The sequence below is a fragment of the Muntiacus reevesi genome, chromosome 17, assembly GCF_963930625.1.
Source record: "Muntiacus reevesi chromosome 17, mMunRee1.1, whole genome shotgun sequence".
Taxonomy (NCBI): Eukaryota; Metazoa; Chordata; class Mammalia; order Artiodactyla; family Cervidae; genus Muntiacus; species Muntiacus reevesi.
In genome coordinates, this window is record NC_089265.1 from 21,633,580 (window position 1) to 21,652,567 (window position 18,988).

At 41.5% G+C, this 18,988-nt stretch overlaps 3 protein-coding genes across 3 annotated transcripts; all 3 read left to right on the forward strand.

Annotated features, from left to right (window-relative positions):
- Positions 1 to 2,697: 2,697 nt before the first annotated feature.
- LOC136148405 (interferon omega-1-like) lies at positions 2,698 to 3,285 on the forward strand. The gene has a single exon (XM_065907934.1). The coding sequence runs from the start codon at positions 2,698 to 2,700 to the stop codon at positions 3,283 to 3,285; it is 588 nt and encodes a 195-aa protein (XP_065764006.1).
- A 7,947-nt stretch (positions 3,286 to 11,232) lies between these two features.
- On the forward strand, positions 11,233 to 11,802 carry LOC136148477 (interferon alpha-1-like). Its single transcript, XM_065908054.1, has one exon. The coding sequence runs from the start codon at positions 11,233 to 11,235 to the stop codon at positions 11,800 to 11,802; it is 570 nt and encodes a 189-aa protein (XP_065764126.1).
- A 4,853-nt stretch (positions 11,803 to 16,655) lies between these two features.
- LOC136148403 (interferon omega-1-like) lies at positions 16,656 to 17,243 on the forward strand. The gene has a single exon (XM_065907932.1). It carries the CDS (start codon positions 16,656 to 16,658, stop codon positions 17,241 to 17,243), a length of 588 nt encoding a protein of 195 aa, XP_065764004.1.
- The last annotated feature ends 1,745 nt before the right edge of the window (positions 17,244 to 18,988 follow it).

Genomic DNA, 18,988 nt, shown 5'->3' on the forward strand with positions numbered 1-18,988 from the left:
ACTCATTTTTTTTTTTCCAATTACCAGAAAAATCTATTCCCCTCTATATACTTAATAGCAATTTTGTCTATTTTGATTAGACCTTAAAGAGATTTCTCTAGACTTAAGACCACCTCTCTTATTGCCCTACAAAACCATAAACAGTGACGATTTAGCATTTGCAAGTGATTTAAGGGCTTTTGTCATCTCATTCTCCTCCTTCAACTTACTTTGTTGGTTTCCCAGCAACATGTTCATTTGAACCCTTCACTCTTTTTAATGGGATTGTTAACACAAATCATTGTAAAGCTCCTTAGATGTATCTTTGTATTTGGTACATTGGGAATAGTTCAATGCTCCAGATTGATATTTCTCTCCAGTTGTATAAATGATGTCATCCAAATAGGGTTAATGAGAGGACTGCGTTAATATTTTAAAGAGCTTAAAATGGCAAGTCCATTAGTAGCAAACAAAATTCAGTTATTACTTTTTAATATTATGATTACAATTACCCAAATTAACATAAGGATCTTTGGAATCATCTGATTGCCTTTTGTTTAATTCTAGCTTTCAGAAAGCATCTTCTCATTGTTGAGTGGGTTTATCACCAGGACAGATGCTCTACAAGGCTGGTCTCCATGATCTTGCCAGAGAGGTTTAAGTGGTATACCAACTGAGGTTCTGCTTGTCAGTTTCTTATGAGCTGATGGGTGTGACTTCTTCCTTCTCTCCTGAAACAGATCTTACATGGATTAAATGAAAGAAAAATGAGGTAACTGACGTTGCAAAGCAAAGGGCAGTCAACTGACCCAGAACTTTTCCTTTGTTGAGTTTCTGGCAGAAGCAGCCATGTCCCACACTTTCTGTTGTTGATACTGGCCTCACCCTTCCCCTCTGCCTCAGCTTGTCCCCAGCTGTGCTGCACTGAAGTTTGCTAACTCAGAATACGTCACTGTGTCAGGGGAAAGCCACTTCCCTTCTCTCATATTCATGATGCTCAGATTTGCATTTGTTTTCTTTTTGTCCACAAAACTCATCTCGAAGTTTACTTTCTAGGAAAGTTGCAAAGAAAAACAAAAACACCTAAAATCTTGAAAATGATAGAGATACAGCCCCTCTGGCTTTCTTCACTTCCTTTTATGGTTCTCACCTCATCATGAATTAGGACTAGAGCAGGAGCAGTGAGACTAATCTTGTCCACTATGTCAAAATAAATTAAAAGAACTTGAACTGAAGACTCACCCACGAGCAAAGAAAGAAGGCTATTTCTCCCTGACTGAGTAGCATGAGTCTCACTGCCCTGCATTCTCAGAGGAAGACAGAGACAGAGGAACAAAGAAGCCCAGTGGAATCAACTGACTGAATGAACAACCGAAGCTCACTAGGTTCTGTGACATGAACTTCCGATGAGAGACAGCAACACCACTGAATCTCATCCCTCAACTCAAAAACTCTGAACATCACACGGGTTCAAAAAATTAAGAGAGTGGAATGGTAAAATCTATACTTGGTAAAATAAAATGTATCTCTCTACTAAAGGTGAAAAGGTGAAATAATTGCAGTTGGATAATTCCTCTGTCTACTTGCACAAACACACTTTAGCTCTCAGCGCCTTAGAGCTACTGACACTTAGGACACCAGGGGACATGGGTCAGGAGAAGAGGGGTCACCACTGGGAACTCGGGTCCTTCACATAATCACCCCAGGGGAGAGGGTGGGGTCTCAGGAAGATGATTTACTTTCCCAACAAATAAACAAGCCCTCCACAGATAGGAGATTTTCAAGTCCTCAGGATGTGGTGAGCCTGTCCTCAGGGAGGGAGTCCAGCAGGTGAGGAAGGGACTCTGTCACTCCCGAGGACAGGCTGTGGCTCCATGTGATCTCTCCCTTGTGAGTGAGGTGCTGCTGGGGAAATACAATTATCCTGGAATTAGAATCTCCTCACGCATGTTCCCTGAGAAGAACGAGGATTCTGGTGGGGTATTGGCCCAGTCTGTGGAGGAAAATAGGTCTCCAGGACGAAAATGGTGGGAAGAAAGGGCGATGTCTGTAATAGTCCTGACGTTGTGGTTCCCTAAAACACAACTACAGGACCTGTAGGAACATGTTCTAGAAGGAGGAAAAACGTGGGAAGAGCTCATGGACTTGTAATAATCAGACTCTTTTCTAAATCAAACACTAAAGATAAACCATCTTCTGTTTCAAAGACTGTAATTGCCAGAGTAATCTGGTAAATCACTTATACATACAGAAACCACAGGGCTGAGGGAGCCTGGTTTCCTATGTAAAGTAAGAGGGAAAAATAGAGCCTAAGATCAGGGCTACAGATGTGTTCATGGATAAGAGGAGAGCAACATATATGCATGAGAGACAAAAAGCTGTAATGTGTGTAATTACAAACATACATCACTCCTGAGTTAAGAAAAAGCTCTTTCTCATTTGACTGATAAATATCCATTTGGATGAGCATATAGGAAGTTATTTGGAAATATGCAAAATTAATAGTTTAGATTGATGACATTTTCTTTTATCATATTGTGAATACATAAATGAAAATCAAAAAAGGAAGTACAACTGTACAGAAATGACTAGAAAATGAAAACTACCCTGTTCCTTATTTAATGGCCTTGTTTAGAAAGCATGGCATCAGAGAACCTACCTCAAGGTTCCACCAGACACCATCGCAGTCAGGCCAGCAGCAGCAGCCTCATCTTCCCCATGGCCTTCGTGCTCTCTCTACTGATGGCCCTGGTGCTGGTCAGCTACGGCCCGGGAGGATCCCTGGGCTGTGACCTGTCTCAGAACCACGTGCTGGTTGGCAGGAAGACCCTCAGGCTCCTGGGCCAAATGAGGAGACTCTCCCCTCGCTTCTGTCTGCAGGACAGAATGGACTTTGCTTTCCCCCAGGAGATGGTGGAGGGTGGCCAGCTGCAGGAGGCCCAGGCCATCTCTGTGCTCCACGAGATGCTCCAGCAGAGCTTCAACCTCCTCCACACAGAGCGCTCCTCTGCTGCCTGGGACACCACCCTCCTGGAGCAGCTCCGCACTGGACTCCATCAGCAGCTGGACGACCTGGATGCCTGCCTGGGGCAGGTGATGGGAGAGGAAGACTCTGCCCTGGGAAGGATGGGCCCCACGCTGGCTGTGAAGAGGTACTTCCAGGGCATCCATGTCTACCTGCAAGAGAAGGAATACAGCGACTGTGCCTGGGAAATCGTCAGACTGGAAATCATGAGATCCTTGTCTTCATCAACCAGCTTACAAGAAAAGTTAAGAGTGATGGATGGAGACCAGAACTCACCTTGACATGACTCTCACTGACTAAGATGCCACATCCGCCTTGCACACTCACCTATGTTCATTTCAGAAGACTCTGGTTTCTGCTTTAATCACAAAATTTATTAAATTAAGTCAACCAGTACTTTGTCAGTATTAGGAAGTAAATGTATTCAGCTTAAGGGGATTCAGTCCTAAGGGATGACTGTACTGATATTATTTATTATTTGCTTGCTTATTTATTTAGTTATATTTATTTTTTTATCTCCTCATATTTATTTTCTCATATAAAAGAATTTTTACACCGTATTAAAATTTAGAATATACATTTACATTTCTAGTTCATTACATTTGTAATTTCTTTTATTTATTAAATTCTTATCAAGGTGAATCTTGAGTTTTTACTGTTCTTATTTAGTTCCTAAGTCAAGTCCAACTCTTTTTGACCCCATAGATTGTAGCTTGCCAGGCTTCCCTGTATATGGGGTTTCCCAGGCAAGAATACTGGTGTGGGTTGCCATTCCCTTCTCCAGGTGATCTTCCCAACCCAGGGATCCAACACTCATCTCCCGCATGGACAGGTGCATCCTTCACCCACTGAGTCACGAGGGAAGCCTGTTATCTACAGAGGCTCACGGAAATATTTGTAATCCAATCTCCTGCAGGGGCTATAACTCTCAGGGGTCTTATCTATCACATATCTATAGTTTATGGTGAGGACTAACTCAGCAATCTATGTAAATCTATATGGTCAGTTAAATATGATTATTTTATAATTATTAGAATTGTTAATTTTGTCAATCACATTAGACCCTCAGAAATAATTTCCAGTTGATAGTTTCATTTTACTAATTATATAAACCAATCAGGATTATTTCTAAATTTGTAAACTGCTCAATTTATCTAGAAATTTGGAGATAGACAATAAACTAATGAAAATATAAAGTACTATAACAGTGAGGTATAGACAACAAAGGCACAATGTATGTTAGTAAAATAGGAAAATAAGTGATGGTTCAATACATGCAGTTTGCACAGATATCTATGGTGTGGATAGGGAGGTGGGGCTTGGAATCTGACATATTAGGTTTTGAAACCTGGATTTGTCATATTCTTATTACAATGTTTCACTCAAATAAAGTCTTACTAGGTGGCTCTTGGAAATGAGAATATCTACAACTCAGTTTCAACTATGTTGGAAGGATTAAGTACCCCTTTTAAGGGTTAAGGAATTTGTATTCGTGTCAACATCATTTTTTATAAAGACTGAAAGTCTGTGGAATTTGTCTGGTAGGTCCTTGGTAATCATGTTCACAGTAGCATTGTAACATTTAGTTAGTAATCAATTCAGGACTAATGTGCCATGAAAAAGTGATGGCAACATCAAGGAATGTGTTTTTATCCTCAAATAAATATCAAGAATGAAATATATTCTAATTAATCATTGCCATCAACACAACACTTTGGTACCTTCTTTTATCATGTTACAGACTTAATGTGTGTGTGTACCCAAAATTCATATATTGAAATGTAAACCCACCATGTGATCATAGCAGAAGGTGAGATATTACAGAGATCATCAGGTTTAGATGAGGTTCAGTTCAGTTCAGTTCAGTTGCTCATTCGTGTCCGACTCTTTCTGACGCTATGGACTACAGCATGCCAGGCTTCCCTGTCCTTCACCAACTCCCAGAGCTTACGAAAACTCATGTCCATTGAGCCGTTGATGCCATCCAACTATCTCATCCTCTGTCATCCCCTTCTCTCCCCAACTTCAATCTTTCCACGCATCAGGGTCTTTTCCAAGGAGTCAGGTCTTCACATCAGGTGGCCAAAGTATTAGAGTTTCAGCTTCAGTATCGGTCCTTCCAATGAATATTCAGGACTGATTTCCTTCAGGATGGACTGGTTGGATCTCCTTGCAGTCCAAGGGACTCTCAAGAGTCTTCTTCAACAACACAGTTCAAAAGCATCAATTCTTCAGTGCTCAGTTTTCTTTATAGTCCAACTCTCACATCCATACATGACCACTGGAAAAACCATAGCCTTGACTAGATGGACATTTGTTGGCAAAGTAATGTCTCTGCTTTTTAATATGCTATCTATCTTGGTCATAGCTTTTCTTCCAAGGAGGAAATGTCTTTTAATTTCATGGCTGCACTCACCATCTGCAGTGATTTTGGAGCCCTAAATAATAAAGCCTCTCACTCTTTTCATTGTTTCCCCATCTATTTGCCATGAAATGATGGGACCAGATGCCATGATCTTAGTTTTCTGTATGTTGAGCTTTAAGCCACATTTTTCACTCTCCACTTTCACTTTCATCAAGAGGTTCTTTAGTTCTTCACTTTCTGCCATAAGGGTGGTGTCATCTGAGTATCTGAGGTTATTGATACTTCTCCCAACAATCTTGATTCTGACTTGTGCTTCATCAAGTCCAGTATTTCTCATGATGTACTCTGCATATAAGTTAAATAAGCAGGGTGACAATATACAGCCTTGACATATTCCTTTTCCTATTTGGAACCAGTCTGTTATTCCATGTCCAGTTCTAACTGTTGCTTCTTGACCTGCATACAGATTTCTCAGGAAGCAGACCAGGTGGTCTGCTATTCCCATCTCTTGAAGAATTTTCCACAACTTGTTATGATCTACACAGTCAAAGACTTTAGCATAGTCAATAAACCAGATGATTTTCTGGAATTCTCTCACATTTTCAATGATCCAGCGGATGTTGGCCATTTGATTTCTGGTTGCTCTGCCTTTCCTAAAAGCAGCTTTAACATCTGGAAGTACATGGTTCATGTACTGTTGAAGCCTGCCTTGGAGAATTCTGAGCACTACTTTGCTAGCGTGTGAGATGAGTGCAATTGTGCGGTAGTTTGAGCATTCTTTGGCATTGTCTTTCTTTGGGATTGGGATGAAAACTGACCTTTTCCAGTCCTGTGGCCACTGCTGAGTTTTCCCAATTTGTTGGCATATTGAATACAGCACTTTAGCAGCAGCATCTTTTAGGATCTGAGGTAGGTCAACCGGAAATTCATCACCTACAGTAGCTTTGTTTGTAGTGATGTTTCCTAAGGCCCACTTGACTTCACATTCCAGGATGTCTGGCTCTAGGTGAGTGATCACACTATCATGGTTATCTGGGTCATGAAGATCTTTTTTGTACAGTTCTTCTGTGTATTCTTGCCACCTCTTAATATCTTCTGCTTCTGTTAGGTCCATATCATTTCTGTCCTTAATTGTGCCCATCTTTGCATGAAATGTTCCCTTGGTATCTCTAATTTTCTTCAAGAAATCTCTAGTCTTTCCCATCCTATTGCTTTCCTCTATTTCTTTGCATGATCACCAGGGAAGGCTTTCTTATTTCTCCTTGTTACTCTTTGGAACTCTGCATTCAGATGGGTATATCTTTCCTTGTCACCTTTGCCTTTCATTTCTCTTCTTTTCTCAGCTATTTGTAAGGCCTCCTCAGACAACCATTTTGCCTTTTTTGCATTTCTTTTTCTTGGGGATGGTGTTCATCACTGCCTCCTGTAGAAAGTCATGAACCTCCATTCATAGTTCTTCATACACTCTGCCTATCAGATCTAATCCCTTGAATCCATTTCTCACTTCCACTTTATAATCATAATGAATTTGATTTAGGTCATACATGAATGGGCTAGTGTTTTTCTACTTTCTTCAATTTAAGTCTGAATTTGGCAATAAGGAGTTCATGATCTGAGCCACAGTCAGCTCTCAGTCTTGTTTTTGCTGACTATATAGAGCGTTTCCATCTTTGCCTACAAACAATGTAATCGATCTGATTTCACTATTGACCATCTGGTGATATCCATGTGTAGAGTCTTCTGTGTTTCTGTAAGAGTGTCTTTGCTATGATCAGTGAGTTCTCTTGGCAAAACTCTATTAGCCTTTGTCCTGCTTCATTCTGGACTTCAAGGCAAAACTTGTCTGTTATTCCAGGTGTTTCTTGACTTCCTACTTTTGCATTCGAGTCCCATATAATGAAAAGGACATCTTTTTTGGTGTTAGTTCTAGAAGGTCTTGTAGGTCTTCATAGAACCGTTCAAGTTCAGCTTCTTCAGCATTACTGGTTGAGGCATAGGCTTGGATTGCTGTGATATTGAATGGTCTTCCTTGGAAATGAACAGAGGTCATTCTGTCATTTTGGGAATTGCATCCAAGTACTGCATCTCGAACTCTTTTGTTGACTGTGATGGCTATTCCATTTCTTCTAAGGGATTCTTGCTCACAATAGTAGATATAATGGTCATCTGAGTCAAATTCACCCATTCCAGTCCTTCTTAGTTCACTGATTCCTAAAATGTCGATGATCCCTCTTGCCATCTCCTGTTTGACCACTTCTAATTTGCTCATCCACTTCCAATAGATGAGGTTATGAGGAGGGTTTCCTTAAGCATGGGATTATTCTCTTTATGAGACTCACAAGACACTTTGCTTCCTCTTTCCTCTCCACCATGGGAGGACAGAGAGAAGCTATCAGTTTGCAACCCAGAAGAGGGTTCTCACCAGAACCCTCTGCTGGTACCCTGAACTCACACTTCAGCCCCACCATTGTGACAAATAAACATCTATCACTGATGAGCCACCCAGTCTTTGGGACCTTGTTAGAGCAGCCTGAATTAAGGCATAGGGCATGGCAAATTTAGCTCCTGCAATACACTAGTTGAGGTTGTATGTAAATATTTCATGTTCAAAGCACACATGACAGAGAAGAAATTGTCATGTGTAATTATTCTCAATCCCCTTCTTAACAAAAAGAACTGATAATCTGTGCTCACAAATAAAGACCATAGAGTCTGGATCAAACAGAGAATGATGGCCCATCTTAAGGATATTAAAAGTATTTTGAGAGAAAAGAAACATCAAGAAATATGAGGCAATAGGAAAGAATGCTCTGCCTTCAGGTTCTTCCTAAGGGATAATGGAAAAAAATACTCAAAATAATTTTTAAAATTTTAATTTATTTTTTAAAAAAAATTTGTTTTTTTTAAGGCATTTAATCTTTTAGCCAATTGTTCCCTATCCATGGCTTGGTCTAAATATTTGCATATACCAATCTTTTAATCAGTAACAAGTCAGAGAGGGGGAAAGAAATTAACCGATTTGCTTAACTTCATGTATCTGTGAAAGTCAGTAAATTTCAGCATCTAGACAATTAAAATACTTTCCCTTAATTCCTGAGTTTTCCTGCCAACTTGTTCAAGAAGAGATCTTTTGGCTCCATGTTCTAAATTTTTTTTCTTTTCTTTCTTTTTATCCATGGTAAGCCAAGAAGATTTTTTTAACATTTACTCTGCACAAGGATAAATATTCTTAAAGCAGGAAATCACAGCTCCACGGTCCTTGCCCTGGTGGTGGCCGTGCTCTGACTCACCCCAGGGCATCCTGGACATCTTCCAGAGGTCCCAGCACCACCACCAGGTTCCCTGTCTCTGAGCTGTCACTGGATCACACCAGAAAGGACCCGAATCTGTAAAATCGACCCCAACTCGCTGACTCCACACCTGACACCCCTCAGTAAGTGGAATCCTACCTGGAAAATAAAGCACAAAACTCTAGGGAAGGCTTGGAAAATGCAAGGTTCCATATTCCAGCAGAGAACACTGTCGCTGGCGCGGCTATGACAAGGCTCCCTGGAAAGAAGAATGGTTTTTCCCCCGACAGTAAGTTAGTATCAAGAGGCTCACCGAGGATGCTATGCCCTGGTTGTCTGCAGAGCCCAGAACTGCAAACTCTCCCAAGTGGGCATTTCCCAAAGGAACCCGAGAAAAAGACCTTCGCCCTCCTGCAGCTGCCTGGAGAAGCTTGCCATTCAGGCTTCAATGGAAGGAAATTTTACTGTTATTTTTGAGCCACTAAACCCTGTCTGACTCTGCGACCCCATGGACTGCAGCACACCAGGATTCCCTGTCCTTCATTATCTCCCAGAGTTTGCTCAAATTCATAGCCATTGAGTTAGTAATGCCACCCAACCGTCTCATCCTCTGTTGTCCCCTTCTCCTCCTGCCCTCAATCTTTCCCAGCATCAGGGTCTTTTCCAGTGAGTCGGCTCTGTACATCAGATAGCCAAAGTATAGTGCTTCCCTGGTAGCTCAGATGGTAAAGAATGCACCTGCAATGCGGGAGGCCCAAGTTTGATCCCTTGGTCGGGAAGACCCCTGGAGAAGGGAATGGCAACCTACTCCAGTATTCTTGCCTGGAGAACTCCATGGACAGAAGAGCAACTGGCTGGCTATAGTCCACGTGGTCGCAAAGATCAGACACAACTGAGCAACTAACACTTACTCATTTATTGGAGTTTCAGCTTCAGCGTCAGTCCTTCCAAAAGTATTCAGGTTTGATTTCGTTACTGGCTTAATCTCCCTGCTGACTAAAGGACTGTTAAGAGTCTTCTAAGGCAATGCAATTTGAAAGTAAAATTCTACTGCACTCAGCTTTCTTTGTGGTCCAGCTCTCACAAGATCACTGGAAATACCATAGCTTTGACTATACAGACCTTTGTCGTCAAAGTGATGTCTATGCTTTTCAATACGCTTTCTAGCTCTGTCATAGCTTTTCTTCCAAGGAGGAAGTGTCTTTTAATTTTGTAGCTGAAGTCACTGCCCACAGTGATTTTGGAGACAAAGAAAATTTGTCAGTTTCCACTTTTTCCCCATCTATTCGTCATAGATGTCATAAGCTTAGGTTTTTAAACATTGGGTGTTATACCAGTCTTTCAGTCTCCTCTTTCACCTCATCAAGAGACTCTTTAGTTCCTCTTCACTTTCTGCCATTGGAGTGATATCATGGTATTTTATTATTTATCCCTATCAAAGTTGTTAAGAATATCCATAAGCATGTCAGGAGCTAAACAGAAAGAAATGTTGATAAAATAGAGAAGAATATTGAGTAGCCAGGGAATTAAAAATTGGTTTCTGATATGAAGGAAAGTTAAAAGTACCTCAAAATAAATAATAAGAAAATAATTTAAGATTTTCAATTATTTTAGTTTTGAAAGTTTTTTTTTGTTTATTTATTTTATTTTTTCCATTTATTTTTATTAGTTGGAGGCTAATTACTTTACAATACTGTAGTGGTTTTTGCCATACATTGACATGAATCAGCCATGGATTTACATGTGTTCCCCATCCCGATCCCCCCTTCCACCTCCCTCCCCACCTCATCCCTCTGGGTCTTCCCAGTGCACCAGCCCCGAGCACTTGTCTCATGCATCCAACTTGGGCTGGTGGTCTGTTTCACCCTTGATAATAAACATGTTTCGATGCTGTTCTCTCAGATCATCCCACCCTCGCCTTCTCCCATAGAGTCCAAAAGTCTGTTCTACACATCTGTGTCTCTTTTTCTGTTTTGCATATAGGGTTATTGTTACCATCTTTATATTGTGGTATTATTAAACATTTTTAAATGAGTTTCATATGAATATGTAATTTGGTAAATTATTGTTTAAATAAGTAAATATTCTCCATTAAAAGTCATTCTTCAAACTCATTCATAAAGTTAAATAAAATTCAACAGCTTTTGCATTTAATGTACACCTTTCATTTTCTGGCATTGTTAACCCAAGGGTGAATACAGCAAGTAAGTTTTGCACTTTCTTTTTCTATATATAAAGATATGCATGGGGTACAAAGACGGATCCACAGCATAACTGTGTTGTCAAAATTTCATGGTGGAGGTAATTAGGAAAAAAATATCTCAGAAGACTGTCGATAGGAGAAGGGGAGGCAGTAATGAAAACAACGTTTGCAAAATGTTGTCCTAACCCATTTGAAGAGTGCAAATTGAAAAGCAAAAACAAAAGTAGAAAGCAAGAGGGAACTTTCAGAAAATGGAAACCACGGGCTCCTATTTAAGACACAGGCCTGAAGGAAGGTCTTCAGGGAACCTAGAGAGCAGGCTCACAGAGTCACCCACCGCCCCAGGCCAGCAGCATCCTCAAGGTCCCCGATGGCCCCAGCCTGCTCCTTACTCCTGGCCCTGCTGCTGCTCAGCTGCAACTCCATCTGCTCTCTGGGCTGCCACCTGCCTCACACCCACAGCCTGGCCAACAGGAGGGTCCTGACACTCCTGCGACAACTGAGGAGGGTATCCCCTTCCTCCTGCCTGCAGGACAGAAATGACTTCGCATTCCCCCAGGAGGCGCTGGGTGGCAGCCAGCTGCAGAGGGCTCAAGCCATCTCTGTGCTCCACGAGGTGACCCAGCACACCTTCCAGCTCTTCAGCACTCAGGGCTCGGCCGCTGCGTGGGACCAGAGCCTCCTGGACAAGCTCCGCACTGCACTGGACCAGCAGCTCACTGACCTGCAAGCCTGTCTGAGGGAGGAGCAGGGGCTGCAAGGGGCTCCCTTGCTCAAGGGGGACTCCAGCCTGGCTCTGAGGAAATACTTCCACAGAGTCACTCTCTATCTGCAAGAGAAGGGACACAGCCCTTGTGCCTGGGAGGTTGTCAGAGCAGAAGTCATGAGAGCCTTCTCTTCCTCAACAAACTTGCAGGAGAGATTCCGGAGGAAGGACTGACAGACACCTGGTTCAACACGGAAATGATCCTCACAGACCAACAAGACCACATGCCTCCTGAGGGCCACGTGGAGGACTCTCATTTCTGCTGTCACCATGCCCTGAAATGAATCAATTTGTCAAAGGTTTTCAGGAATATTAAAGGATATCATATTCTACTCTACAGGAACTAATCCCTCACAGATACTCAAGCTGATCTATCTACTTATTTATCTACATGGACATTTATCTACTTTAATATTTATTTATCTATTTATCTTTACTCAAATTATTTTGTTCATATAATATGTATGTATACTTAAGGGAAAATACATATTCTGTATTTAATCAGCCTATAATTTTTTATTCATTAAATTCTTACTATTAAAAAGCATCCTTTGCTTTTTTCTTTAAAAAAGAAACACCAAGCTGAATGCACAACATGATTAAGTAATTTATTTCACAAGTCTTTGAACCATTTTTTATATGTAGATTAGAATGAAAAATATGCTTCCTTTAGCCAGGTTGTGTGTTGCCCTCAAGACCTAGATATAAACATAACTAACTCAATCATTTTTGTAACTTCGATTTTTTTTTCTTTGATTTTTTTAAAAGGAAACTATATCAAATCAAAAATCAGCTAATTCATATTAAAATGTTAACTATTTTAAAAATAGGACTAATTAGTAGCAGAAATGAATATCAGTTACCTTGACTTCTGCAATAAAAGGGAGAAAATTGGAATACTGCCAGTGGAATGTGGGCCAAGCTGTGAGAGGATATAAAAAGTTAACTACTATAGGTAATTAATAAACATATCAGTGCAAATGTCCACTGGGTATTGGAGATGGCAATTTACAAGCAATTCCATGAAATATAAAGCATGGAACAGAAAAACTGATCAAATGGGAAAAGAGTATCAAATGAGAAAAGGACTTAAAATTGAGTCCTATGACCTCAACCTTAAAAGGGAGGGAACACCACAAAGGATTCTTGTCAAGGGAAAAAATACTGACAACATGACTGCCGAGAGTTCAGTTTCTTGGGTGGACTTACTGAGGATTATAGCCAAGAGGACAGACTCTCCTCAGCTCTGAGGAACTGCTCGAGAGTTTTAGAGGGGGTCAGTATATATATGTGATTGTGGTAGAGGGGTCACATGCCATCACTTGGTAGAAGGTGGCTGACAGTCAGTAGGAACACATATCTCCATGAATGATTTTAGTGCTCTTCTACCTATGAGAAGTTGCAAAAACTGGGTTCATAAATTTTTCTCAGGAAAATTATCTAACTCTCTGCTGGTCTGTTGTGCTAGTTTCCCAGATAACAGAGTGCCTCTTTCCCGATCTCCACCCTGAACTTCTATCAGAGCCTGCTGGAGGCCAGGAAACGCAGTGGGTAGTGACTTCATTCCTGTGGAACAAGAGGCCAAGTGACATTTTAGCTGTCATCTTGAAGGAGAAAAGTCAGAGTTCATGTGGCTAGAAATTGATGCTCTTCCTTTGTTCTTAAACTCATGAGTAAAGTCAAGAGTTTAAAACACAAAGATCCCAGGGGTAGCTCTTATAGGGTTAATAAAGTTATTTTACTATCTCATTGAAGAAATCACTCATAAAATCTTAGATTTACTACCTCATGGATTGCAGTATCTCATTTTTCATACCAGGGACTGAATCCAGGTCACAGTGTGAAAGTGCCAGATTCTGACCAATAGGAAAGTCACTCTCATTTTTTTTTCCAGTTAGCAGAAAAATCTATATCCCTCTAAATACTTAATAGCAATTTTGTCTATTTTGATTAGACCTTAAAGTGATTTCTCTAGACTTAAGACTACCTCCCTTCAGTCAGTTCAGTTCTCAGTTGAGTTGCTTCAGTGGTGTCTGACTCTTTGTGACCCCATGAATCGCAGCACACCAGGCCTCCCTGTCCATCACCAACTCCCGGAGTTTACTCAAACTCGTGTCCATCGAGCCGGTGATGCCATCCAGCCATCTCATCCTCTGTCGTCCCCTTCTCCTCCTGTCCCCAATGCCTCCCAGCATCAGGGTCTTTTCCAATGAGTCAACTCTTTGCAGGTGGCCAAAGTATTGGAGTTTCAGCTTCAGCATCAGTCCGTCCAGTGAACACCCAGGACTGATCTCCTTTAGGATGGACTGGTTGGATCTCCTTGCAGTCCAAGGCAACTTGGACTTCTCCAACAGCACAGTTCAAAGGCATCAATTTTTCGGTGCTCAGCTTTCTTCACAGTCCAACTCTCACATCCATAGATGACCACTACCTCCCTTATTGCTCTACAAAACCATTAACAGTGACCCTTTAGCATTTGCAGGGGATTTAAGGGCTTTTGTCATCTCATTCTCCTCCTTCAACTTACTTTGTTGTTTCCCAGCAACATGTTCATTTGAACCCTTCACTCTTTTCAATGGGATTGTTAACACAAATCATTGTAAAGCTCCTTAGATGTACCTTTGTATTTGGTGCATCGGGAATAGTTCAATGCTCCAGATTGATGTTTCTCTCCAGTTGTATAAATGATGTCATCCAAATAGGGTTAATGAGAGGACTGAATTAATATTTTAAAGAGCTTAAAATGGCAAGTCCATTAGTAGCAAACAAAATTCAGTTATTACTTTTTAATATTATGATTACGATTACCCAGATTAACATAAGGATCTTTGGAATCATCTGATTGCCTTTTGTTTAATTCTAGTTTTCACAAAGCATCTTCTCATTGTTGAGTGGGTTTATCACCAGGACAGATGCTCAGCAAGGCTGGTTTCCATGATCTTGCCAGAGAAGGTTAGTAGTATACCAACTGAGGTTCTGCTTGTCAGTTTCTTATGAGCTGATGGGTGGGACATCTTCCTTCTCTCCTGAAACTGATCTTACATGGATTAAATGAAAGAAAAATGAGGTAACTGATCTTGCAAAACAAAGGGCGGTCAATTGACCCAGAACTTTTCCTTTGTTGAGTTTCTGGCAGAAGCAGCTGTGTCCCACACTTTCTGTTGTTCATACTGACCTCACCCTTCCCCTCTGCCTCAGCTTGTCCCCAGCTGTGCTGCACTGAAGTTTGCTAACTCAGAATACGTCACTGTGTCAGGGGAAAGCCACTTCCCTTCTCTCGTATTCATGATACTCAGATTTACATTTGTTTTCTTTTTGCCCACAAAACTCATCTCGAAGTTTACTTTCTAGGAAAGTTGCAAAGAAAAACAAAAACACCTAAAATCTTGAAAATGATAGAGATACAGCCCCTCTGGCTTTCTTCACTTCCTTTTATGGTTCTCACCTCATCATGAGTTAGGACTAGAGCAGAAGCAGTGAGACTAATCTTGTCCAGTTTGTCAATATAAATTGAAAGAATTTGAAAAAAATAAAATAAATTAAAAGAACTTGAACTGAAGACTCACCCATGAGCAAAGAAAGAAGGCTATTTCTCCCTGACTGAGTAGCATGAGTCTCACTGCCCTGCATTCTCAGAGGAAGACAGAGACAGAGGAACAAAGAAGTCCAGTGGAATCAACTGACTGAATGAACAACCGAAGCTCACTAGGTTCTGTGACATGAACTTCCGATGAGAGGCAGCAACACCACTGAATCTCATCCCTCAACTCAGAAACTCTGAGCATCCCATGGGTTCAAAAAATTAAGAGAGTGGAATGGTAAAATCTATACTTGTTAAATAAAAATTATCTCTCTACTAAAGGTGAAATAATTGCAGTTGGATAATTCCTCTGTCTACTTGCACAAACACACTTTAGCTCTCAGCACCTTAGAGCTACTGACACTTAGGACACCAGGGGACATGGGTCAGGAGAAGAGGGGTCACCACTGGGAACTCGGGTCCTTCACATAAACACCCCAGGGGAGAGGGTGGGGTCTCAGGAAGATGATTTACTGTCCCAACAAATAAACAAGCCCTCCACAGATAGGAGATTTTCAAGTCCTCAGGATGTGGTGAGCCTGCCCTCAGGGAGGGAGTCCAGCAGGTGATGAAGGGACTCTGTCACTCCCGAGGACAGGCTGTGGCTCCATGTGATCTCTCCATTGAGTGAGGTGCTGCTGGGAAAATACAATTATCCCTGAATGAGAGTCTCCTCTCCCATGTTCCCTGAGAAGAACCAGGATTCTGGTTGGGGTATTGGACCAGCCTGTGGAAAATGATAGGTCTCCAGGAAGAAAATGGTGGGAAGAAAGGGCGATGTCTGTAATCATCCTGACCTCGTGGCTCCCTGAAGCACAACCACATGCACCTGCAGGAACATGTTACAGAAGGAAGAGGAACATGGGAGCAGCTCATGGACTCATAATAATCAGAATCTTCTCTAAATCGAACACTAAAGAGAAACCACCATTTATTTCTGACAGCTTAATTAACAGAGTGAAGTGGTAAATACTTTAGAAATACAGAAACCACAGAGCTGAGGGAGCCTGGATTCCCATGTAAAGTAGAGGGAAAAATAGAGCCTAAGATCAGGGCTACAGATGTGTTCCTGGACAAGAGGAGAGCAACACTAATGCATGAGAGACAGGGAGCAATGATGTGTGTAATTACAAACATACATCACTCCTGAGTTAGAAAAAGACCTTTCTCATATGATTGATAAATATCCATTTGAATGGGCATATAGGAAGTTATTGGGAAATATGCAAAATTAATAGTTTAGATTGATGACATTTTCTTTGATCATATTGTGAATACATAAATGAAAATCAAAAAAGGAAGTACAAGTGTACAGAAATGACTAGAAAATGAAAACAACCATGTTCCCTATTTAATGGCCTTGCTTAGAAAGCATGGCATCAGAGAACCTACCTCAAGGTTCACCAGACACCATCTCAGCCAGCCCTGCAGCAGCCTCATCTTCCTCATGGCCTTCGTGCTGTCTCTACTGATGGCCCTGGTGCTGGTCAGCTGCGGCCCGGGAGGATCCCTGGGCTGTGACCTGTCTCAGAACCACGTGCTGGTCGGCAGGAAGAACCTCAGGCTCCTGGGCCAAATGAGGAGACTCTCCCCTCGCTTCTGTCTGCAGGACAGAATGGACTTCGCTTTCCCCCAGGAGATGGGGGAGGGTGGCCAGCTGCAGGAGGCCCAGGCCATCTCTGTGCTCCACGAGATGCTCCAGCAGAGCTTCAACCTCTTCCACACAGAGCGCTCCTCTGCTGCCTGGGACACCACCCTCCTGGAGCAGCTCCGCACTGGACTCCATCAGCAGCTGGATGACCTGGATGCCTGCCTGGGGCAGGTGATGGGAGAGGAAGACTCTGCCCTGAGCAGGATGGGCCCCACACTGGCCGTGAAGAGGTACTTCCAGGGCATCCATGTCTACCTGCAAGAGAAGGAATACAGCGACTGTGCCTGGGAAATCGTCAGACTGGAAATCATGAGATCCTTCTCTTCATCAACCAGCTTGCAAGAAAGGTTAGGAATGATGGATGGAGACCAGAACTCACCTTGAGATGACTCTCACTGACTAAGATGCCACATCAGCCTTGCATACTCACCTGTAGTCATTTTAGAAGACTAGCATTCTGCTTTAGCCACAAAATTTACTGAATTACTTGTAGTATTAAGCAAGGATGTTAAAAACTTAGCTCTAGGGTCATCAGTTCTTAAGAGATTATTTCCCTGATTTATTTATTATTTATTTATACTTCTTCTTGTCATATTTATATTTTCATATAAGGATGTTTGCCTTCACATTGTATTAAGATTTACAAAATATGGGCAGCATTCCATTTCATTAAATTTGATTTTTTATTTATTAAATTCTTATCAAACTCTTTTAGTTTTCTTTTTTGTGTGAGATAAAATTTATTCTGCTCTCTTTTCGTGGATGGCATTTCCAAACATATTTTTATTGAATGATTGAATACACACAAAAATGAACTAATCCAGCAAGGAGTATTTAAGTAGAAAATCCTGTGTTTTGATCAAAGAACTCTCCACAGGTGACGGTGCCTCACTGGAAACATGTTTGTGCTGTAGACACAACTCAGTGTCTCTGTGTAGACACTGAGTCTGCTTATCCTTAACCCCTAAATTCAATCTTCAGTTTTCTAAACAAAAGTGAGTAATTGATGGTAACACTTATCTACTCATTCATTAATTCATTCAGTTCATGTCATACGTATTAGTTGAGTATCAAAGTAGCAGATTGTGGAATTGCCTTCAAGAAACACTGGTAAATAAATCTAATTTGGTACCTTCTATGTTGAAACTTTCAGTCTCATAGAGAACGATACATAAAAATAAAGTGTCTTTTAAAAATTTCGATTATATTAAAAAATACAAAAAGAAGTAATGGAAAACTGGGTTCTCATATCAGAAGATACTTACAGGTAATTTTTACAGGTAATTTTCAGGGGAAAAAAAGAGGGATCCCTTTTCTATGGTACCTGGGAAGTGTGTAATTGTAGAAGCCTGATTGGTTGTTGGCCAAGTGGGTCTACAATAAACAAATGTCACAGGTATAATTACTGATTTGAAATTCTTTATTGTGTGTCTTGGAGAGAGAAATGGCAACCCACTCCAGCATTCTTGCCTGGAGAATCCCAGGGACAGAGGAGCCTGGTGGGCTGCTGTCTATGGGGTCGCACAGAGTCGGACACGACTGAAGCGACTTGGCGGCGGCAGCAGCAGCGTTGTGTGTCTGGTAATAGGGACTTGGGGACGAATGTGGTCACTTATAAATAGAATGGACAATGAGAAGAGGACCTAAACCTAATCCTTCCTACCCTCAGTACTAAGGGCCAGGCAGAGGAGAGTCTGCAACAGGCACCGAGGCAGGGGGCAGTGCAGTGAGAAGGACACAAGGATGAACAGGGGAGAGACTACTGAAGGGAAGGAGTGTGTTTCAAAGACGCAATAGGTCCTGCAGGGTGGGTGAGGGCTGAACTGTCCCAGTGAGCCTGAAACATACGCCATAGTGACCGTAGCAGGAGCTGGTTTAGTAGAATTAATGGGGCAGAAACCAGATGGGAGTAAGTGAAGAGGAAGGGGAGTTAAGGGTACTGTGTACAGACAACGATTTTGGGAACTTGTTTGTGAAGTAGAGGAGAGAAATAAGGTGGATCTTTGAGGAAAGTGTAGCTTACTATCTCTGTGCATACTTTTTTATGTTTTTGAAATACGTTTTCTGAGAATTATTTTGAAGAATGTAGGAAATGACAGAAACATGATTATTTTAAATATTTGACTATT